This window comes from Rhineura floridana, chromosome 11 (assembly GCF_030035675.1).
Source record: "Rhineura floridana isolate rRhiFlo1 chromosome 11, rRhiFlo1.hap2, whole genome shotgun sequence".
Classification (NCBI taxonomy): Eukaryota; Metazoa; Chordata; class Lepidosauria; order Squamata; family Rhineuridae; genus Rhineura; species Rhineura floridana.
The window spans coordinates 66,467,144-66,492,719 of record NC_084490.1 but is presented as its reverse complement, the minus strand read 5'-3'; the positions used below and the strand labels follow the sequence as shown (position 1 = coordinate 66,492,719).

General features: G+C 38.8%; 1 protein-coding gene across 7 annotated transcripts in view; it reads right to left on the bottom strand.

Annotated features, from left to right (window-relative positions):
• RPRD1A (regulation of nuclear pre-mRNA domain containing 1A) overlaps positions 1 to 25,576 on the bottom strand; it is a 56,647-nt gene that overhangs the window by 28,234 nt on the left and 2,837 nt on the right. For 5 of the 7 annotated variants that reach the window (XM_061588651.1, XM_061588653.1, XM_061588654.1 and 2 more), the window contains 5 exons: positions 13,308 to 13,437; positions 11,769 to 11,875; positions 10,981 to 11,075; positions 9,151 to 9,277; positions 8,879 to 9,054 (listed from right to left, as the gene is read on the bottom strand). In XM_061588651.1, the coding sequence (XP_061444635.1) occupies positions 8,879 to 9,054; positions 9,151 to 9,277; positions 10,981 to 11,075; positions 11,769 to 11,875; positions 13,308 to 13,437 (635 nt within the window). Of the gene's footprint in view, positions 1 to 7,381; positions 7,480 to 8,878; positions 9,055 to 9,150; positions 9,278 to 10,980; positions 11,076 to 11,768; positions 11,876 to 13,307; positions 13,438 to 25,576 lie in introns of those variants that run through there. The other 2 variants (XM_061588657.1, XM_061588656.1) reach the window with 2 other exon arrangements.

Genomic DNA, 25,576 nt, shown 5'->3' with positions numbered 1-25,576 from the left:
ATGAGTTCTGCTTTCCGGCGGTTTTCGCTTTTCAGTGGGGGTCTGGAACGTAACCCGTTGTATGAGTGGGGCCCTACTGTGCCAATCTGTACATGGCACTATACCCTGAGTTGCTTATACAGAAGAGTAAACCAGGCATGCAGCTTGCCACTCATCTATTACAGAGGACAAGAATTACAACTCCTGGTGAGCTCACAAATAGCAAACAAATGCAACACTATGGCAGTTCCACATCCAGGGCACACACACACTCCCCTCCATCTTGAAGAACTAGTAGCCCTTTCATACTGTACATGAAGCCATGTCATGTGTGCAACTGTCTCCATGCCACGAATCGCAACCAGAAGATGTAGCGATAACCACCAACTTTATAAGATTAGCCTTATTCTCCATGAATTTGTCTATCAATGGCTATCAGTCATGATGGCTATGTACTACGCATAGTATCAGAAATAATATGCCTCTGTATACATTGCTGGATATCATGAACAGGAGATGGCTACTGAGTTCTTATCCTGCCTATGGGATTTCCATAAGCATCTGGTTGGCCCTGTGAGAACAGAATGCTGGGCTAGATGAGCCTTTGGTCTGATCCAGCAAGGTGCTTATGTTCTAATGTTCATGGCAAGTTTTAGCATCTATAAAAAGGTAAAGGTGTCCCCGCACTTATAGTGCGAGTCGTTTCTGACTCTTAGGGTGACGTCTTGCGACGTTTACTAGGCAGACCGTATATATGGGGTGGGATTGCCAGTTCCTTCCCCAGCCTTTCTTTACCGCCCAGCGTATGCCGGGTACTCATTTTACCGACCACAGATGGATGGAAGGCTGAGTGGACCTCAACCCCTTTTACCGGAGATTCGACTTCCTCCTTCCGTTGGAATCAAACTCCGGCCGGACATAATACTCCACAAAAAGCATTCTCCATTCTGACTTAAGTATTATCAGCACTGTTACAGAGAGTGTTCCTAGTGGAGCACGACAGGGAGGGAAGTAGTGAAGGGGAAGTGTAGGTATCGATCTCTACCCTCTACTTCCCATAAACCCAGATCCTTCTACATCCAAGTGATGTAACAGAAATTTACAAGACCTAATCCACCTCAAACATAGTATACACAAAAATGCAACCTGACTTGCCATATGCTATAAAAATGAACAAATCCCTTCCTAGGGTTTGATTTGGTGTCTTAAGGGAACAATCTCATCAATGCCAGGTATGTAAAACTGAACCAAAAACCAAACCCTTTCTCCCCCCCCCAAAAAAGCCTAAATCATTATTTGGACCTATCTATTAAACCTGCTATAAAAATAACTTGCATTATTGGTTTGGGTTAAAGGGTTTTATTAAAAGTGTGGCAGTACACACAATGGCTTTAACCTGAAAGGTTTATTTTACTTCTATTCATATGTAATCTATTATTTTTTTTGTTTTTACATATTTTAAGTTTGATCCAACTTCTGTACTTGTTCCTTTCAACAGGATGAAAAGCAAAAGGCAGGCCTGCCATTTCAAGGGTTAAAGGTATAATTTACTGCAATTAAATAGAACAAATAAATGTTATACATTTAATATCAAATGTTATTTTTATTTCATACATGCTTCGTAGTATTTATGAGTTATGAACTGTTGTAAGTCACTATAACTGTTTCAACTTTATGTGGTTTTATTGTGTATAGATAATTGTTGTAAACTGCTTTGATATTTGTATGAAATCATGGTATGTAAGTATTTTAATAAATAAATAAATATTAGATTTCTTACCCACCCTCCAGCGTGAAGTCCTAGGGCAGGAAATTTACATTTTTACATTTACAACAATGTAAAAATACACTGGGTTGCACCCAATAAAATTTTATTCTGAGTAGACCCACTTAAATTAATGGACCTAATTTAGTCATGGCCATTAATTTAAATGGGTGTACTCTGAGTAGGTCTAACAACCCAATGTTAACATCAGTTTTAAAAATTTACAATCAGAACACAGCGGATGACTTAAAAAAGAAAAAGTCACTTGTTCCAACCTTCTAGTAGTTCACACTAACTTGTAGTATGAACCATATTTTTTCCTATATGAAATGGAACTGAACCATAAGGCGTAGTGAACCTGTGGTCAGCCTTTATGGGCCAGAATTCAAACAACAGGTCACAGATTAGGTGTGACTACATATAATCCCTGGAAGCCAAACAGTGACAGTTCCTACCACCCTACAAAGTGCAATAAATCCTTTGTTTGGGAGGAGCTGCAATCATCACTATATGAGCAAGCATGGAATGTTAACTAGTAAGAATCAACGAGTCTGAAGAGAGTAGTATCAAAAGATGTGTGTGAAGAAAGGCAGTTGAAGTCTGTCTAAATCACAGATTTGACAACAAGATGAACACAAAAAGAGGTGAATATTTACTTTTCTGAAACATTATACTTGGAGCTAACAAAAGTCAGATGAGTTTGCAAAGGGATTCATGATACAGAAATCCTACGAAGGGTTTTAAGCCTAAACATGCCCAAGGATACTGGATTAGAATGAAGGACTTTGGATAACAGTTTGACAATACACAGAATATTGAATATAATTAAGGCATTGTAATCGTGAGACAGGTTACTTTTAGCATCAATTTTTTAAAAAAGTTTCTTAGGTGGTACCCAAGTTAAGTTCTGGCTGAATGTTTGCAATCTAATGTCATTCTGCCTTTACAGAGTCAGGCAGTAACTTTAATTCCTAAAACAAAGGGAGATTAACTACCAAGTCCTATTCACCAATACTACTAAAAACTAAACTGCAACATACTTTCTATTCTTATTTACATAAGTTCATATTACATTAGGTTAATATGGACCAAGCAGGATTTGTATCGGGTGGAAAACTGAGTGACAAAGTTCAAAGGGTCAGAGACTCCTCAGCAATTAAAAGGAAAATAATTCTCCTCTTTATTGTTGAAAAGACATTTGATTGACTTGAATGGTAATATATTGCTTCGGAGATGGATTGTTTTGGAATAGGAGCCAACTTTTATGTAGTTTAACATTATAAATGCATACAACTTGCACTTTGATAAATACAAGCATTTTGGTAAATAGCTGTATCTATTTAGGCCACAATGCATGTTTAAAGGATGACACAGGCAGAGCTTTTTGTGTGCTGTGAATTCCACAACAGCAGAGAGAAAATGCAGGATGTAAGAGTAGGTGCACAATTCAGTTGAGAACATAAGCATTTTTAAAAATGTTCCCGTGCACCCTTACAACTGCACAGATATAGATGAAGGTACATGAACAACACCTACTGAGATCACAGGAAACAAATTGCTGAATGAAATGTTCCAGTGGTTTTTTAGGGGGTGGGGAATTCATTGCAGAACTGCAGAGGTGGGATAATGGAAATTAACTCAATTTATACAGTTTATACAAGTTACAATTTATACAATTTGCATTTTTGGGGGCATAGAATCTGGGATTGCTCAAGCAGAAAACTTTAATTTTTTAAGAGACAGCCCTAAGTAGAAAAATAAAAAAGGTGAGTGCAGTGCAAAATTAGTAATTTTTTTTAAAAAAGTATACAGTGACAACCTCAGGGAGTGAAAAATGTTGCCTTGCCTTAAATTCTAAAGATAGCTTCAGCACTGGAATCGGTTCCAAGCTTGAGAACAAATATATAAACACAGATCAAGACAAATGGGTACTCTTTATAAGAATAATCACTAGAAACAAACAATACTTAAAAGAAATGTGATCAGCAGCTTGCTAGTTTCAGCATTCGGACACTTAAGATTTAAGACTATATGACAAGGAACAGAATGGCAAAACAGAAAAAGCATGAGCAAGGAGTAAAACATAGAACTGAAGTTCTCACCAGCATTGCTAGCAATTTTTCTCCACAATACATCCAGATACTTAGAAGTCTCGCAAAAAGCACACACCACTCATGAAGTTCCCATGTCTGTGAAAGGGAGAATCAATGTCTCTTCATCCCTAGAGCTGAATGCCATTGTTCATTGCTGTGCTGCCAACTAGAGGATTATAGAGGGTGAAGATTGGCTACAAACTGCCACATTCAGAGCCATTTACCTATTCTTTGCCCAGCTAAACTCAATTACTTCCCCTGTATGAGGTTGTAACAAATAAGCACTGCTCCTTGCTTTGGCTAGCATTAAAACAACCTGTATGGCTAACTGTGCATGCCCAGTGGGGTTTTTGGCTCATTTCTTAAAACAGTAGGCTCCTATACCACATGGCAGATCACTATAAAAATAGTTTGATAAGACATGGGAAGAGACTAAAGTAACCCTCTAATCCCATTTTAAGTTTTTTTGTATCAAGATATGTTTTAAGTCACAACAATATGGAAAATAGAGGCTCTCACTAACCATTCTGTATCAGTCTACTAATTCTGTGGCCCATAAACTTCAGTAAGGCTTCTTTTTGCCAAAATTCATTGAAAGAACACATTTTAGGTTTTAAACTTTTTGTGTGTGTGTGCGGCCCGAGTCTCATTTATTTCAGTGATTCTACAGCCTCTGTCCCTAGAACATGCACTTACTGCAATTTTTCCATATCCCTACTCCACTTCCTATAGCCCATGACAAGATATTGGCAATAAGAATCCAAACTGGAGAGCCAAAAAAAGTAAGCATGCAAAAATGTTTATGAAGTTACATCATTTATCCTTGGCACAGAAGTTGGATTTTTATCAGCATGATCCAGCACTAATAGTCATGCACTCATACCATGACCAATGTATACTTATGTGTACCTATGTCTCTCTCTCACTCTGTACAGCCACTTCTCACAGGTCTCTTGCTCACCCCATGGAACTGACTGACGTGCAGCTATCTAGGACAGGTGGACTTAATTTTCAAATGGTTTCCACTGAGTTCTATAAAACAAAACAAAAAGGTGGCAAAACTTGATCCTTACCCCTGCCCCATTACTGAGATCACCAGACAGATTTAGTTTCCACCAATGAAAGTAATTCTGCTCCCACTCAGAGGGACCCCGTAAGGTCCCTCTGAATCCTTATCTATAGTTCCTGAAAGCAGCGCCTCCTGTGATATATAGGTCTCATCAGCAATCTGTAGTAGACCTAGCATTCTCACTGTGTCAGCGCCCCCTTTTCCTCCAGTGTAGCCATCAGAATGGAAAGCTTTGCTTGTTTTTAACCATAGTATTAGGGTCAAGCAGAACAGTTAGATCCCATTACAGCCATGGTGGTAGCAGCAAAACTTGGCCCACTACCCTGACATGTGTGGCCCAACCTCTAATGTGACCATACAAACGGCCCTACATACAGACAGAATTTTCCTCTCCACTCCATGGAAACCCTCTCATGTCCTGCTTGGTAGGCATGACATAATAGGCACTATAATCCTTTCTGTCAGGTTTAAGTGGTGTAAGAATTTGTTTGCTATTCACATGGAGTACGAACAATTTGACTCACTAATTTCAATGCTGTGTTTTGTCCACAATGAATTGCAACTCTGCAAATGATCCTAGCATCAGCTAGCTCACTCTTACCTCTCCAGGTACATGTACCACAATGCAGCAAAACTGGGAAACAGCAGTGTCAATTTGTGACATGCAACTGAGGGCTAGCATGGTGTAGTGGTTAATGTTGGACTAGGACCAGAGAGACTAAGATTTAAATCCCCACTGAGCCATGAAGCTCCCTGGGTGACCTTGGGCCAGACACTGTCTCTTGGCCTAAACTACCTCACAGGTTTATGAAGATAAAATGGGGAAGGGGCATGGAGAATTATGTATGCCACTTTGGGCTTCTTGGAGGAAATCTGGGATATAAATGTAATACATATAATTTGTATGACAATACCAGTGTGGTATAGTGGTTAGTGTGGACTGGGACCTGGGAGATCAGGGTTCAAATTTCCACTCGGCCATGAAGCTTACTGGGTGACCTTGGGCCAGTCACTGCCTCTCAGCCTCACCTAGCTCACAGAGCTGTGGTCAGGATAAAATCAGGAGGGGGAGAACCATGTTTGCATGCTGCCTTGAACTCTTTAGAGCAGTGGTTCCCAACCTGGGGGCCGCGAAGTAATCCAGAGGGGGCCATGAACAGTAAAGAAATGAATTATTTATTATTTTTTAAAGAAGTCTTCACTCCTTCTACACTGTCTGCTTTCCACTGCCGCTGCAGGTGACACCTCCCCCTTGCTCCAAATGAGAGGGGAGGCCTTTTGCTGAAGCGCCACAGCGTCTTTCAGGCGCACTAAGGGCAGGCATCTGCCTATAAAATACATGGCAGATGCCAAAGGAGGCTGAGGGTGGGGCTACCAGGAAGAAGAGGGGATTACTATCACTGATTCCTGTCTCCTTGAACTGCCACTACTGGCAACGCCCTTACTTAGAATGAGAGGAGAGAGCTTTTTGTGAAGCAAAAAGAAGCAAGCCTGCAAAGAAAGGCTGGGGGGAGGGGGTCACAAAAAATGTTCAGCTTATAAAGGGGGTCCCGTCCTCATAAAGGTTGGGAACCACTGCCTTAGAGCAAAAGTGAGATATAAATGCAATAAAGATAAGGGCAGCTGCTGCAAAAGGAAGGATACTTCTGTCTTATTTCTCCACACAATGCATACATCTGTTTATATCCCACCTTTCCTCCGTTATATAACTCAATGTGATGTGCATGCAGGTCCTTATGTGATCTGCCATTCAACCATTGACTAGACCCAGACCTACTAGCTTCAGCATGGTGGGTAATCAATTATGAATTCACTATCACAAGATGTCATGATTGGTTTAAAAAGAATTAGATAAATTCACAGAAGATAGCTTCATTAATGACTATTAAAAATGACAGCTAAATGGAACCACTTCGTTCAGATGCAGTGTACCTCTGAATATCAGGTGCTGGGGACAAACAAAGGAGGGATCAAGGTCCATGCCCTACTTGTGAGCTTTCCAAAAAGTAAATGTCTGCCCATTATTACCCGACTGCTGAACTAGATAAACTTATGCTTAGGGTTGTTCTTACGACTACAAATGAGCAGCTACCCCTAAAGTGACACAGTGGTTGTCAACAGAGATAAGTTCAGCACAAGGTGAACTTATCACCTCTACAGATCACATGAAATAGGTCTTGTTGCTTAGCAATAAGTGAACTCAATCATTCTTGCTAAAGGCTCTTGGTTCAAGATGCTTATTTTAATTCTAAACAGGTTAAACCTAAAAGGAATGCTTGAGGAGTAAGTTATTAAAACTCCACATTTCTAGAAAAGATAAACAGTGAATTAATGCTGAATTGGCAGCTATGTGGTTTGCTCTAGATATTCCATTTTGTTTAGCTGGTGTTTGCAACATATGGCTCATATGATCAAAATGTATCTGAAGCAGTTACAGGTATGTTCCTTCAAATTTCAAAAACATGAGACAAAGCAGGATTTTGATTCTGAATTTTATTTTTAGCAGGATGCATTACTAATGGAAGATGCCACCATTAGAAGATACGGTCCACGTTCCTCATCTGAAACAAAAGCTAGATATATGTTAAATAAATCCTACTACAAAATATAAGACAATACTTACCCACATGAAGGTTAGAGGAACCTTAATGAATAATGTTGGCTTTTGTCTACCATGTAAGAAATTAGTTCTGTTAAGTTTAAGGCACAATAAATTTTAGGAATTGTCATTATATACTTTGGATTTAATTTTAAGCTATTAAATCAAGTTAGAAGTTGTCAATTTAGAAGTGACTCTTATGAATAGCTTTTTGTTAAACTATCACTGTTATTTCTCTTAATTAAAAAAGAATATTTTTATAATGCTCTTTTAAACAAATTACTACCAAAACTTGCCCTCAGCATTTAATCACAGTGTGACATTTTGCCAGCAGGAAATATGCCACCACAATGAAGAATGATTCCCCCCACCCCTTCATTTTTTCAAGCTGGAAGACGTGAGGTTACAGACTGCACAGAAAAAAGGTTATAAACATGCCTTTTGTGTGCGTTTATGTTTGTTTTTAAAGCTTCTCCAATTTTCTAACTGAAAATCTGCAAAATGCAAGTGAAGGGTATTTTTACACAGAAGCATGCAGATAACCCAGCAATACAGCCTACCTTAAGTTAGGCAATATTCATAATCTCATACCATTACACTTTGCCACTCAAGAACACAGCTATCATCTAGGGCTGTCAGAATATTAACTAGAATAGTTATGTAATTCTGAGGAAAGGAAATTAAAATATTCCTCATTTTAGTAATCTGTTTCACTAGCTTATGAATATCATTTTAAGTCATATATGCATCCTGTAAGATTCACAAATGTGTATCCAGATTAATGGGTCTAGTCACCAAAAGCTTGCTTGTACTGACTCTAAGGACACTATGGGTTTGATCTAGACTAAGTGAGTTGAACTTAGATCCTATTGAAATAAATGGGACAAGTTAGTAATGACAAAAGTCTCACCGATTTCAGTGGGAACTACGTGCAACTAAGGTTGCAATTCTGGCCCACTTACCTGCAAGTAAGCCCAACTAGATTTAATAGGACTTACTTCTGAGTAGACATGGTTAGGATTACATGGTAAGGTATTCTGGGATCAAAGCCAGTAAGTGGGAAATGATGCACTAAATATATATGCCTAGAAGATGCCTGCTAGTTTCAAACTTATGTCCAAAGATTCATTTTTATAAAAAATAAACCTGTCCCCCAACCCAGACTGGTATATTATAATAGTATGCGCAAATACTTCACCATTAAACAGTGAATAAAATTTCAACTGAGGGAAACCTTCCTATTCACCTGCTGTAAAGAAAAAGATTGAGAAAGCAGATCTAGTATGTACCCCATAGAAAGAAAGTTTAAACATAGTCAAGCATTTTAATTAAGAAAAGCTAGAGAATAGGACTACCACAACAAAGTCACGCACTTCCAATGTTTGCTCTTTCTCTGAGAGGACTTCTTTTTGGCATCGCAGAAAGTCTGACAACATCCGAGTTAGCTGTTTTCTATCATCTATTTCAGCTGCCAACCTGCCATTGTAATCCGCCAGCAACATACATGCATCATCTACCATCGTGGAAAGCTGCTCTCCTGATTCTTTATCTGGAAAGGAAAAACAATATTCATAATTCAACAAATTATAAATAGTCTTGGCAAGCCCTAACTTTCTGTCACGAATTATGGCACAACTTCCCTTACCTGTTATTCTGTCAAGCAAGGACACATCTTGGACCTCTACAGGTAATGAGGCTATCCTCTGATGAACTGCTGCATCCCCAGAGGCTGCATTTTCCAATTCTTGTAATGCTCTTATGAGATCTGCAGTCTGGGGGGGGGGAGAGTATATTTTAAATACAATCAAGAATGCAAGAGTATTAGCGCACTAATTTTATTTTTTAAGACAATGGGGCCTGCATCAAAATGTTGCAGTATGGAGTGCTCTTGTTTCATGGTTTCAGCCAACAAGCCACTCCTCCTTCCTGGACACTCCATGCCATTCCTACATCACCAACAGGTTTTTCCCCCCGAGACAAAACATTCTATGGTTATTGAACATGCTTGTTTTTGGTGCCTTCCCCTTTAGGATTTCCCCCTAAAGTTTTTTTTATGTATTTCTGCAAATCGTTCAGTTCTCCTGAGCTGCTGATAACTCTCTCTTGAGTGGATGGTGTCCTTTTGCCTAATGGCACTCACATCCTGAACAATGGGAAAAAAGGAAATGATAACGATGAACCCTCCAGAACAAACCATTTCACTACAAAACACATTAAACAATTCCCTGTAACTATGTGCATTCTTGCTACTCTGAAAAGCCACTTTTCCTAGATCTACTCATCCACAGGAATCATAATTAATGAAGCACATGTTTAGACAAGAACCAGGATCCACAGATATTGACTTGAAAGTAAATCCCACTGGTTCACAATACATATCACCTCATCAGAATTTCAGCCCAAAGTAACTTACCACTTTTCATCATCTTCTCAGGTGATTTAAGCAACTGTATATTTTCAAAGTATGGATACCCACTAAACTGCTGCAAAGGCTTCATAGATTATTTCATATGCTTTTTGACTACAGAAACAAAGCATTTTTGCTATATACATTTATATGTTAAAAGCTGAAGTACTGATAAAGGCAGGCATTCATGCCAATTAGTATGGGTACAACAAAGTATTATGATCTAAATGTCTCCCCCATCCCCAAAGCCCAGACTCATTTGTAACAATGCACAAATTAGTCAGATGGGCAATATCAAAATAATAACAAAAGTTATTCAGTACCAGCCAGGATATTGAAGGAAAGCTTCATATTAAGGGAGCAAAGATTACTGGCCACTTCCATCCAGATTATAATGCACCCACGTGTGGCCATTTAAGACAGAGGTACATTTCTAAATCACCACTACCACCACAGCCAACTTTGACAGGTGGGCAGGATCAACCTGTGAATCATCTGATATCATGTCAGGTGACTGATACTTGACAAAATTTAAAGGATGCTGTAACCGCCAATCAGCAGTTACAGCAAGCCCATTTGAAGACCAACATTTTCCTCTCTGCAGAGGAACTGTTTGGATCCAAAGTGCTTCCTTGAAGAATTTGAAACCAAACCACTTCCCTCCAGTCCCCCATCTGCATAAGGGATTTCCCTATGAGGAACTCCCTAGTGTAGCTGATCCCAACAGGCACTCTGTCAGCACCGATCAGATGACTGCTGCTGACAGGGAGCCCTGTTTGCAAAGGAACTATCCCTTGAAGCTCCGTTCAAAGGAGCTCCCTTGAAAGTCTAAATTGTTCCTTTGCAGCTGCAGCTGTACCTGCCCCGCACTGATCTCATGGATGGGTGTGGTTTGTGGGAAACAGCCTTGAAGGCCAAACCTGGACTCGTGTCAGGCTAAATTAGGGCTGGGGTCCAAAGGTTTCCCACTCCTGCTTTAAGAAAAGAGAATCAAAAGTGTGCAGACAGTTGAACCAATACTAAGAAGCACCACTCAGCTAGGCTTGCACTTTTATAGACTATTACTACCTGTGGAGGATCACATGGAGAACTTTGTGTTGAGCAGTTATTGTCTTCAACATTTATCTGTTCATATGGGCGTTTTCTTGGGTTTTTATCACCATCTAGAAATTAGAGAGAATAAGTTTAGAGACCTAAAAATCAGATAGGAAGGCTGCAAAAAAGGCAAATGCTATATTCGGCTGCATTAACAGAAGTACAGTTTCCAAATCGTGTGAAGTATTAGTTCCCCTCTATTCAGCATTGGTTAGGCCTCATCTTGAATACTGCATCCTGTTCTGGTCTCTGCACTTCAAGAAGATTGCAGACAAACTGGAAAAGGTTCAGAGGAGGGCAACAAGGATGATCAGGGGCCTGGAAACAAAGCCCTATGAGGAGAGACTGAAAAAACTGGGCATGTTTAGCCTGGAGAAGAGAAGACTGAGGGGAGATATGATAGCACTCTTCAAGTACATGAAAGGTTGTCACACTGAGGAGGGCCGGGATGTCTTCTTGATCATCGCAGAGTGTAGGACATGGAATAATGGGCTCAAGTTGCAGGAAGCCAGATTTTGACTGGACATCAGGAAAAACTTCCTAACTGTTTGAGCCATACGACAATGGAACCAATTACCTAGAGAGGTAGTGGGCTCTCTGACACTGGAGGCATTCAAGAGGCAGCTGGACAGCCATCTGTCGGGAATGCTTTGATTTAGATTCCTGCATTGAGCAGGGGGTTGGACTTGATGGCCCCTTCCAACTCTACTATTCTATGAGAACCATAAAAACTGAAGTTGCATGAGCTGAAGTTTACTTACACAAAGCCTGTCTAAGCTGTTCCAATACATCATTTTCATAAACAGACCTTTCTTCCCAAATAGAGAGCACACGGCCAAGGTGCTTCTTACAACTTTCATCAGTTTCACTGCAGTGGGGAGAAAAAGCAAATACACCACTAATACAAATGGAGGTAAAGCAGATTTAACAGATGCTATAATTGAAACAGAACCCTGTATGAAATTTCAAGTCACCACACCCCAATAGATTGCTGCCTGAATGTTCAGCTAAGTAAAAAGTCTTCTTTTGCTTTAAAACACATTTCCCAGTTTCTTCCAATACAACAATCCTGCTTCAAATAGCTGACAACCTTTAGTATTAAAACCTATAGCACCTAACACCACTAGGGTTTTCTTTTTTGGGAGGGGCGTATTCTCATCAAAGTGTAAAGAAAAAAAATTATTCTCAAGATACTTTTTCTACTTAGCAACACTTCACAAGAAATTGAAAACTTCATACCTGCCTGAAATACAGAACTGAACAGTTTTCTGGATTACTTGCTACCAATGTACACATTTGTGGCCAAGATACTAGACCTATGTGAACAAAGTTTAAACTGAAAGGCCTGTATTAATGTGAGAGTATTCTCTTGATTTGCGTGGAAGCATTTATGCAATGGCTTTTCTACATGGTTAATTATAAACCTACAACCAGCCAATGCACTGTATGATATGCAATTCATACATGCTCAACTTACGCATACTTGATTCAGTTAATTTTGTTACAACTACTGATCAACACACACAAAAAGGCTCACCATAAAAACCCATTTGTATGTATTCAAATGGTTCACACCAGCAGGGACTCATTTGTGAGCCATGCCATCTAAATGCCCTTCTTCAATATTCTATTTAACTTACTGAGAGCAAACAGTATGACGTTGCTAGAAGCCTTTCCAAACTGAATTTTTTTCTACAAAAGCTTTTTGTTTTTGTGGATAATGTTCCACTTAGAAATACATTGTTTCATAAATGTAATTAGCAACACAATGAACAAACACAACACAAATCAGAATACTAGTCAAATCTAAAGTCAACTAATTTTTTTCAGGTGATGTTCCTGGGAAGCACATATGTTTAATTCACACTGATTTTCAGGTATGCTAAAAATTAGTAAATAGTTTTAAGTAGTTTCATTTTTCCCCTTGAAATCTAATAAAAGCTTAGTGTATGCTATCAAGATGTTATGCCTTAAAATATTTCCAAGTATTCCAAGAAAGTAATTTCTATGTTAAGCTGTCAATTTGTTTAAATATAACATTTAAACCACACTAAATACACTACACTGAATTTTTTCTTCTGAATCAAATATTTTAGTTCAATTACTTTTGGTTATTGGAACAATTGTCCAGGATCTTATACAAGACATAAAATTAAAATAATTATTTTTAGTTTTGTTTGCGAAACAAACAAGCTAGTATCACACCTCCATCAATTACAACAAATTTTCCAATCCAAAAACCGCAGTAAAATCCACTTAACATAATATTTCTTAATATACTGAGAAAAAGACTATTGTACCTGGAAACATGTTTAAAGGCCTCCACTATGACAGGTGCAAAATCTTTTGTAAATTCTGGTCCTTTTCTTTTGCTGTTCTGAATAACATCGTTGGCCAGATACAAAAATGTCAGCTTTCTGTTTGGTTTTGCTGAAAAAGAAGAAAAGTCTTATAAAAATCTGAAGCAATTGTCAATATTACATTAGTAATATTTTTCATTAGTAATATTTTTTCCAGTGTGTTATTTTTCCCTGGAAATTTTTCAGTTTCATAAGTTCATTAACAATGAATGGATGCCAACTGCAAATATACTATTACACAAGCTTGGCAATCTCAAATATTTTAGCTTTGTTTATGAAATTCAAGTAAAGTTAACATGCAAATTACCCTACGTTACATAGGATTTTTCCAATTCAAAATTTCCCAGAACACTGATCAGCTGAATTCATACCTGCCCGCCCTGCCCCCTCATACAAGACTGCAATTTCTACACATATACATTGTGAGATTTATAATTAAGTACAGATACCCCAATAAGGATTCCAAATCTAATGTTAGCTATAGGCGCTACAATGTGTGGCCTTTCTTCCATCACCAATAGATAATTTTTCCCCATCCTACTCCATGCTGTTACAAATAATCCGGCATGTAAAATTATGGCAAGCTTTCACACTCTAATTAACTGGAATCTTTTAAAAGCTTATCACTTCCAAATAAAAGGGCATTTATTTATTTTATTATATTTCTCTACCATCTTTCTGTTTCTTCTCTTTTTTTTAAGGGCACCCAATGTGGCTATGCTACTGTCAGGGGAAGGAGTTCCATAGCCTGAATGCTACTCCAGAGAATACCATCCCACATGCCATATCCAACCTCTGTTAGGAACATAATGTGCAGAAGGGCTAGCACCAATGAACTGGACAGGGTGAGCGCATTCTCCTGGTTATACTCTTGATGTTGGTTGGGCTGGACTTCTAAGCAGTGTTTAATACCATTAACTATTTTTTTTAGTTCCTAGTTACATATTACTTTCACCTAGTATACCAAGTTATACATACTATTTAGCAAAGAGCTATTTTAAAAACAATTATGAAATGGCAGATGTAAAAATAGGGACCAAAGTCATTCCATTCCTCATAAATATTTTCAAACAGCCCACATATCTTCAAAAATCACTCACTGAGCATCAAAAATCACTGAGCATCACTCAGGCTTTAGGAAAAGACCACAACTGAATCCTAAAGGCCTGCATTATGAAGGCCATGCACAGCTCCGTTGAAAGGGAGTTCTATAACCTGAGGGTCACCACCGAGAAGGCCCTGCCTCTTATACCTACAAAGCTTCCCTGATCTTACTGTAGGGCCACCAAAGCTCATCTTAACATAAGGGTCAATTCATATGGATGAAGGCAGTTCTTCAGATAACTTTTAGTCCCAAACAGTTTGGGGCTAGATTTACACCAGCACTTTTAAGTTGAGCCTGAAAATGCTCGAGCAGTCAGTGCAATTGCTGCAAAATTAAAGTTAGATGTTCCAATCCTCAACTTGATCCAGGTAGCCACATTTTGCACCAAATGAAGTATCTCAATAATCTTCAGAGGCAGTCCCATGGACAGAGTATTACAGCAGTCTAGTGTGGATATAACTTGTGCATGGCTGACCAGAACCAAATCTGACAGATCTAAGTAAAGTCAACTAGTTTATCAGACTAAACTGATAAAAGGTACTCCTAGCCCCCATGCCATCTGTGCCTCCACAGACAGTGCCAAGTGCAGGAGAACCCCCAACCTTCAAACTTGATTCTTCAGAAAGAGTACAACCCCATTCAAAACCAACTGCACACCTCCCCTCAGTTTAGTCGGCTCCCAGTAACTCCATTTTATCTCAATTATGTTTCAGCTTGTTCACCGTCATCCTGACTACTTGCAGAACCTGCTGAAGAGTTCCAAAGGTTCCTTGATTTTTTTAGATGGAAAGGGAAAGTTTAGCTACATGTCATCTGCATACTGGTGACAGCATGACCCAAACCATCAGACAACTTTCCCCAGCAGTTTCATATAGTTATCTAATGTTGTGCCTCCTAAGCCCAACCCAGCTAGGTGACCCACAAGAATACCATGGTTGATGGTACTGAAAGCTATCAAGACATCCAGAAGAAAAAACAGGGTTGCACTCCTTTCATCCATTGCCTAGCATAAGTTATTCATAGATGTTTCCATCCCGAAAGCAGGTCGGAATCCAGATTAAAGCAGATCCAGATTACTGGTTATCTCTTAAAAAAAAACACTGAAATTGAGAGGCCATCTCCAATAATTTACTCAGAAGATGGAATGCCAGAGACTGAACTATAATTAAAAAATTGGGTCTAAGCTCAATTCCTTTAGACAATAGCCTCATTATGGAGACTAGAGACCACAACCCTTCAAGGAGGCATTCACTACCTCTGAAGTCCTCGTTTTTAAATCTGGAAGTTTTAATGTTCACAATGGGCAGAGATCCAGAGAACAAACAGTAAGCCTCAAATCTCCAAGCAGCTTGTCCATATCCTCTGATTGTACAAGCTGTCAAGCATTACAACATCATCAGATGGTGTCTTGGTTACATCCATCTCTACTAAAAATACAATATCCACATTAGTGCAGATGCAAGCAAATTTATCTGCAAAATATAAAGCAAATTGTGAAGCAGATTTTCAAGGGTTCCTTCACTTCATTACCCAGATCTACATCAAGAGAGCTCCTAATCTAAATAATCTAAATAAATAATAGCTAGCAGTTAAAAACTGGGCAAATAGAAAAGTTGTAACCTGGTGCTGAAAAGAGAATAAAGCTTAAAGAAGTCTCCAGGGGAACAAAAGTGCTGAAGGCTGTGATTCAGTGTATGCTGACCTTTCGTTCTCTCTTTCTCTTAACAATCTTTTCAACGCAGAGAGCTTCAGGCCCAGGTACCAAATGTGGCCCTCCAGACACTTCTAGCCAGCTCTTGGGACTCTCACAAGGCCACACTCCCCCTCACTGGCTGTGCAAGCTGGACAAGAGCACTTGAAGAATATGTCCTTGAACTGTAATACCACTTCTGGTTTCCTTGGATGGAGGGTTGTGTGTAAGGATGTGGTTAACCACAAAGGAATATAGCCCTCAGATAAAAATAAATAAATAAATCCCTACCCTGCTTCTGAACAAACTCCTCCCTCTCAGTTAATCTTTCATCATCAGCTTTGCTTACTGAACAATCATTAGAGTACATCTGCAATGCCATCAGAGGGGTATGGACTTCAAATTCCTGGGTGTCTCAGGTTTTTGTTTTTTTACATAAACATTTCTACCTTCTGCTCCTAAAGCAGCCTTGTATTTAAGCACTAAAGTGAGTGGGCTGATAGAGGAGGGATGAGGCACCCTGTCTTGCTTTTGTGCCCAGCATCGCAACCAAGTGGACTATTGGGGGGGTAGAGGTAGATGCATCTTTTCATGCAGCTCTCTGTTTCTCCTGTACCAGCCCCAAACAAGCACGCCAAAAATATTTGCAGGCAAGCAAGCTTGAAACTGAGTATGAATTCAGTGTGTAGGAGGGGAAAGAGCACCCAAGACCACAGTACCCTGCCTATTTTAATTATTTATTTAGATTTATATTCCACCCTTCCTCTGAGTAGGAGCTCAGGGCAGCCTATGATTAGCAGAAGCAGAATGATAAAATCAGCAACTATATGCAAATTCATTTAATTTAAATATTTTATATAGCAGAATTCTGTTTCTCTTGGCATAAAGTTTTGATAACTCTTAATAATCCAAATTTCTACAACAAAGGCTCTTACCATATATGGAGCGAGAAATGCCAGATGTCCAAACTGGATTTAGAAAGGGAAGAGGTACCAGACATCATATCGCAAACATACGTTGGATAATGGAACGGACGAAGGAATTTCAGAAGGAAATCACCCTGTGCTTTATAGATTACTTTGACTGTGTAGATCATGAAAAACTATGGAATGCTTTAAAAGAAATGAGGGGTGTCACAGCATCTGATAGTCCTGATGCACAATATACTGTGGACAAGAGGCTACAGTAAGGACAGAATATGGAAAAACCAATTGGTTCCCAATCGGAAAGGGTGTGAGACAGGGGTGTATTTTATCACCCTATTTGTTTAATCTATATGCAGAACATATACGGAAAGTGGGATTGGACCAAGATGAAAGAGGTGTGAAAATTGGATGGAGGAATATCAATAATTTAAGATATGTAGATACCATACTACTAGAAGGAACAGGTAATATTTGAAACAAATGCTGATGAAAGTTAAAGAGGAAAGCACAAAAGCAGGACTGCAGCTGAACATCAAAAAGACTAAAGTAATGACAACCGAAGATTTATGTAACTTTAAAGTTGACAATGAGGACACTGAACTTGTTAAGGATTATTAATACCTTGGCACAGTCATTAACCAAAATGGAGACAATAGTCAAGAAATCAGAAGAAGGCTAGGACTAGGGAGGGCAGTTATGAGAGAACTAGAAAAGGTCCTCAAATGCAAAGATGTACCACTGAACACTAAAGTCATGATCATTCAGACCATGGCATTCCTGATCTCTATGTATGGATGTGAAAGCTGGACAGTGAAAATAGTGGGTAAGAGAAAAATCAACTCATTTGAAATGTGGTGTTGAAGGAGAGATTTGCACATACCATGGACTGCGAAAAAGACAAATATTTGGGTGTTAGAACAAATTAAACCAGAACTGTCACTTGAATCTAAAATGATGAAACTGAAGTTATCATACTTTCGACACATAATAAGACATGATTCCCTAGAAAAGACAATGCTGGGAAAAACAGAAGGGAGTAGAAAAAGAGGAAGACCAAACAAGAGATGGATTGACTCCAGGAAGCCACAGACCTGAAGTTACAAGATCTGAACAGGGTGGGTTATAACAGATGCTCTTGGAGGTTGCAGATTCATAGGGTCGCCATAAGCCGTAATTGACTTGAAGGCATATAACAGCAACAATAACAACCAAATGCAGAAGCCAGAAACTTGAAAGTAATAACTATTTATTAGATCAAGTATCTACCTCTTCATGGTAGTTGAAAAAAAAAATCTGAATATTTATCAACAATTTCTGGTAAAAAGTGGGGATCCAATGGTCATTGGTATACTCCCATTCCAGCCTAGTCATGATTTTAATTACCTAGACCATTTCCCCCCCACAGAAACAAAATTCTTTCTTTTCAGCTCTGGAACATGTCTTTGACTTGTGTGCTCCTCCTCCTCTCTCCTACTAGAAATCCCCTTCCCTCATCACCACTAACTATGCCTACCACTCAGTCTACACCAAGCTGAATGTTAGCCATAATTCCTCAGAGAGGGCCACCTACTTTGACCATTTAACTCCGGTTACGTTACCTATGCACTGAGACAATAAGCAAATACAAGAAAATGATGCAAAAGCCATAGTGTATCACCATCTAATTAGCTGTGTACCTTGAAAATTCTGCGAAGTTGATGCTTGAGGAACTAATACTACAAACAAGTACTTCAGTGCACAATTCATGATATACCTGCCACACAATGTAACATTATTTTCTGCCCTGTATTGCTCTAATCCGACATCATAGAACAGATTTGTTTTGACAGTTTAAGCCATCTTATTAGTCTTCACAAAAGAATATCAAATTGATTGTTCAGCTAATTATTATAGGTTTTCTGTCATAACAACACACTACCTTAATCACTCTAATTTCCTACTGAGTGGGGGTGGGACAACACTATCAGAACAACCAAATCTTAAATTATTTCTTCCGCATGTAGGAACTTATATGATCGTTACACAAAATTAGCATAATTTCCAAATGGGATGGGAATGTTATACATTTAATCAAATTAAATTCACAACTAACTTAAGTGTCACTGTTTTCAACGGGACTGCCCTAAGTATGACCTAAGAGTCTGGATCCAACCCATGTTGGAGTTACAGAAACAGAATTCTGATTCCTCAGACCAAACATCCCCCCCACCTATTTTTTAAAAATTAAAATATAACTATCATATAAAGATTTCTCTACATGGAGAGTCCAGCTAATTAATTAAAATTGTATGTAAGAAAAATCTCAAAGCAGATTTTAAAAATGCACAAACTATTAGTAAATGAAAATATTCTTATAGCAAATTCATTTTTAAAAATGAAATGTTCACTGAGAGCTAAAGACAAAGAGCCTTTCTATACTACAATTTGTATGGAGAGCACAGAGAGGCACAAATTCTTCCTTGATTAGGAACTGTACCTGGAAAATCCACTGAAACATCAATATATTTCTGCTTAATTACTATTTATGTTACTAATAGATAGCTGATGTCCTTCTGCCAAATACAAATTAGGAAACAAGGAAGAACTTCCTTTTGGACCTTCTGTTGAACTGTTCATGAACAATGAACAATGTAGTTAGGGGTGAGCAGTGAGGTAGCCAAGTTTGCTGAAAATACTAAATTGTTCAGGGTCATTTTTAAAAAAAGGGATTGTGAAGAGCTCCAAAAGGACCTCTCTAAAATGAGTGAATGGGTAGAAAAACAGCAAATATAATTCAGTGTAAGCAAGTGTAAACATATGCATATTGGAGCTCAAAATCTTAATTACACAAATACAGTAATAAAGAATCCTCCAGGGACAAAGCTCCAAGGCTTTTTAAAGGTGAAACTGACCAACTTTGCATTGCTATGGAGAGTTTCAAGCCTGTGCTTTTGCTTTAAGGTGAAACTGACCAGCATGTGTGTTTACTTTGCATTAAAAGCTGCCCCCACCACCTATGAGCGGGTGTAGGAACCTATCCCTATTGTTTTCATGTTATTCCTACCCTCTGGTACCAAGGTTTCCGTTAAAAAAGTAATGTCCAGGAATGCATCTACTTTGTTAACTGAGGTATTACTGTATGCTCATGTAGTCTGAACTGGTGGTGATGGACCATGTACGAGACCTTGAGGCTTTAGTGGATAGCTCGATGAAGATGTCAACCCAGTATGCAGCAACTGTGAAAACGGTGAATTCCATGCTAGGAATCATTAAGTAAGATAATGAAAATAAAACTGCTGATATCATCATACCATTGTATAAATGGTGCAGCTGCATTTGGAATAGTGTATAGTTCTGGTCACCTCACCTACAAAAGGATATTGTAGAGTTGGAAAGGGTTCAGAAAAGGGAAATCAAAATGATCAAGGGGAAGAAGTGCAAGGTTGCAGCACCCAGTGGGGCTTTTTAGTTTAGAGAAAAGGCAAGCAAGAGGTGACACAACAGAAGTGTATAAAATTATTCATGGCATGGAGAAAGTGGGTGCAGAAAAGCTTCCCCCCCCCACATAACACTAGAGTCATGGACATACAATGAAACTGTATGTTGGAAGATTCCAGACAGACAAAAGGAAGTACTTCTTCACACAGTGTGCAATTAAAACTATGGAATTCACTCCACAAGAGGCAGTGATGGCCACCAACTTGGATGGCTTTAAAAGATTAGACAAATTCACGGAGGAGAAGGTTATCGATGGCTACTAGCTATGATGGCTATGCTCTGCCTCCATAGTCAGAGACAGGATGCTTCTGAATACAATTGCTGGAAAAGGCAGGAGAGAGGTCTTGCACTCAGGTTCTGTTTGCAAGGCTTACCAGAGACATCTGATTGGCCACTATGTGAAAAGAATGCTGGACTAGACGAGCCAGTGGCCTGATCCAGCAGGCTCTTCTTATGCTGACAGACTGTGAAATGTTTCTTTATTCATCCACTCCAACTTGGAAGTTAACTTTTTACTGTGTGTGAAAACAGTCCTTTTTATACAGGCACATTAACCCAAACTGATGGATCTCAGGTGGCGGTAATAGGGCCTTTTAGGCCTTGCTTTGCCATAAAACTCAAGAAGAAGAAGAAGATGGATCTCTGCATGAAAACCTTGGGAGAGAAATGTTTAAGTTCTTGGAAACAGCGTAATTAGTATTATCCACATATTTTGATCATGTATTATAATTGTTTTTTTTAAAAATTATGCATAAGCAAAGAAAACCAAATACAAAAAAGAAGGGATATCAACCAAATATATATATATATATACAATTATATCCCATAGATGTATAATCAGAATCATGCATTCCCAATTTCCAAGGAGATAGGAGGCGGTTGCTGAAGAAGATTCACACTGGTAACATGTATAATAAAATTCCACCAAGTAGCATGAAAAACATCTGGAGTTTCAATTCCTTGTAGAGATCATGGGAATTATTAAATTTGTTTTCTAAAATGGCAATATTTCATATATTTCCATACCAAATTGCAATGTTGAAACTATGCAGTGTTCTCCATTTGGGGCAATAATATGTCTTATAGCAACCAGAAAAATGTTACAAGGTCCTTGGATTTAACTGGGGTTTTTTTCTGTTCAAATATAGACAATAAAAAGTTGTGGAGTACATTGCAAAGATCCCTAAATTATAAATTTCCTTACACAGCTCCTCCCAGAACTGCTTTACTTGAGGACAATCCCGCCAGAGGTGGTAGTAAGTGCGTCTACCACCACATCCACGCCAACATGTTGGTGCTATGTTAGCCATCATGTGATACTTGTATTGGAGTTCCATACTATCTATAGCTAATCTTTAATGTTTTTTCCCTTATGTAGGCTGATACTGACTTCACCGTTCTGGAACATGACAGATTTCTCCATGTCCTACCATGCTTTGTCAAATCAAAATGCTTGCTCCACAGATGTTGAAATGAACACTCTTAAAAATGTAAATATGCACACATTCCCTAAAAAGCAGAGCTCAGATATGAAGAAACTTTGCACAAGTAGTATCTGGTTTTTATAAGTGATGAAGCTGGGCATTAAAATTCATAGAGAAGTTTACCAACCTGGATCACATGCAACACAAAACCACACCATGGCTTAGCACAAATGAGCAAACATGTAGGTTCCCAGAGTGAAGACTGTGGCCACTGCGCTCCTCCCCAGCTCTACTGCTGCTGCTGTGCTACCTAGAACTAAGCCATGGATTTGCTTAGTGTTACATCTGAGTCCAAGTTCACTGATTGTCTTGCTTCAGACAACCTACAAGCTGTAACTAAGGTTTGCTCATGGTTTACTACTTGTGATTTGTCTGAGGGAGACAAACTGAGCCCAGGTTTGGACCTAACACTAAGCTGTGCATGGCTAAGCCCTGAGTACTGCAACAGCAGCAGGACCAAGGAGCACAATCGTTGATCCAGGAACCTTTATGTTTGGACTGTTATGATTTGGGTTAGCATTACATGCAAACTGGGTCATAGCCTGCTCAAAATGCAGAGGAAAAAAGACCAATACAAAGCAAGCAGTATTATAGCTGCTACATTATAGTAAAGCATGGAACTACAAGATGCTGAACATCTCAATTTGAAACTTTTATGAGATCAAAAGAAGATAGTAAGAAAAGGCTTTAATTATCTTACATTGACAGCTGAGTGTTTAAAACAGAAAATTATCAGACAAAAACTACTTCCAAAACCAGTAGTGGAATCCAAAACAAGAGGCGAAAGAACATTGCAAGAACAGCCTGTTGGATCAGGCCAATGGCACATGTAGCCCAGCATCCTGTTCTCACAGACACCTATGGGAAGCCCGCAAGCAGGATATGATCGCAATAACACCCCCCCTCTTTGCGCTTTCCATTTAGTTGCTGCCTCTGACAGCAGAGGCAAAGCACAAACATGATGGCTGGTATTATCCTCCATGTATTTGTCTAATCCTCTTTTAAAGTCATCTAAGTTGGGGGCCATCACTGCCTCCTGTGGGAGCAAATTCCATAGTTTAATTATGTGCTGTGTGAAGAAGCACTTTCTTTGGTCTGTCCTGAAACTTCCAACGTTCAGCTTCACTGGATGTTCTAGTACTGAGAAAGAGAGAAAGAAAGAAAAACTTTTCTGTATGTCCTTTCTCCATTCCATGCATACTTTTTTACACTTCTATCATGTCACCTCTTACCCACCTTTTCTCCAAAGCTGCAACTTTTCTTTATAGGGGAGTTGCTCCATCCCGTTGATCACTTTGGTTGCCCTTTTCTGAATCTTTTCCAACACTACAATATCTTTTGTGAGGTGATATGACCAGAAATGTACACAGTATTCCAAATGTGGTCGCACCAGATATTTGTATAATGGCAGTTTTATTTTCAGTTCCTTTCCTAATAATCCCTGCAACCATAGGTACTGAACAATAAGCACAAAAAAGGTCAAGGAAAGTACTGGGTGACATTCAGTGCTAGTCCTACTCAGAATACTCGTGAAGCTAACAGACATGACTAACTGGTTCATTCATTTCAATGAGTTTATTCTGAGTAGGATGTAGTTGAATACAACCCATCATTAATGTTATTCAACAGCTTTGTAAAAAACTGTAAACACTGAGCGAAAGAAAAAATGGCTGCAAACAATTATGAATTCAAATTTTAAATATACATGGACACCAATTATAACATTATCCAATGAACACAAATAAAAAAGGGAGGGGAGCTATCATGACTAAATAAATTGTCTTATTTTGCACTGAGGTATTTTTAAATGGAAATTTGAGCTACAGGAAGAAAGGCAGAAGCACAGTTCTATCTGTGAAAGATAAGGGCTGCATTCAGACATCATTGTTAGCTTTCCCCTAGGCTTGTACACTCCCCCCCCCCGGCATTGTCACAATGAGTTTGGAAGTTTTTTGCTTTGATTTTTTGTCCACTGCAGCTTGTTGTGTCATCTGAACCCAAAAAAACTGTGGTTAATCTTAATGATGGCTTTTTGAAGCAAAGAGCTTCAAACCATCATTTATGAAACTGCCCTGCTTCAACAAACCATTGTTAAGATTAAGCATGCTAAGTTGCGGACAACTGTAATCAGAAGCAAAAGCTTCTAAACTCCTCCTTTTGGCTGCACAGCTGGAGAACTGGGGATAGAAAAGGGATATGTACAAACCTTGCGGGAGACTAGGCTCATTTCTATCAGAATAAACCAGTTTACTGAGACATTAAAACACGGTCAACGTAAGGGGAATCTCTAAAGCAAACCTTTAAGAATACATTAGCGACAGAAAGCTTGTCAGACAGTAATCATGGGGATATATTTTGTCTTCAGAAATAAAGACATTAAGAAAAGGAGGACTGTTCTGCCCTGGTGAGAATCATGAACTACTGCAACCCACATTGAAAGTTCCACATCAGAAATAAATAGGTGATTGAGATTCAGGGCTAACTTGGAATAAACTAGACATTTTAAATTTGAACAATATTGGGTTAAGTCCAATCTAAGTTACGTGCACTTACTTCCAACTGAAATCAACAGTACTTAAGCGCAACTATGCTACGCTGGATCCAGATCGTCATCATTAGAATGCCAACGTTGGTGATTTAGACATTCTTGGCTCCCAATATTGAAAAACTTTCTGCACATCAGTTTTTGAAATTAATTAAAAATGATTGAAATTAAGTTGCCTTTCCCACAGGGCTGTGGAGTCGGAGTTGTGGAGTCAGAAGCAATTTTGGGTGGAGTCGGTAGAAATGTACCGACTCAGACTTCAAAATAAAAACTTTGTAGGAATTTAGGAAAGTTTTCTTGTTCAGAAATTTTAATCAAATAAATATATTTTATGTTCTGTCAATCTAGCCCGATGATTCATGTGGTGGTGATGAAATGCCTTGTGCTACCGTTTTACTACAGTAAATTTGTTATTACTAGTTAATATACAGTTGCCATTTATGAAGGAGTCAGACAGTAGAAAAATAGAGGAGTCGGAGTTGAAGGTTTGGCGTACCGACTCCACAGCCCTGCTTTCCCAAAGGCAATATACGAAGTAATAAATACAATTGTTCCAAGCAATCAAGTTAAAAAGGAGCAACTATATAAAATATGAGCAGAATACATGCACACAGGATGCCCAGAAATAAAAGTATCTTATTTCCAAATTGTACTTCCCATTGAAAAAAAACCAGTTGTGTCTACAGGAAACATTTTAAAATGCTAGCCACCTACTTTTGCTGTAACACGTACACATGTAGGACCCATCATTGCTACATCAAGATGGAAGTGACGCACAAATAGAAAAAAGGTACAACAACGAAACTACAACCAAAGAGGGAGAAGAACCAAAACCTGCAAATGGATGTTATTCCAAGAACATTTCTTCCTGTTTATCAGACTAGGAAGACATACTTATGAAAGCAAGGTCTGAAGCCACCCTTCCATCTATTTCTTTTTGGGGAAATATATAAAGCAGCTGTTGAGATAAATTAAGGTTCAG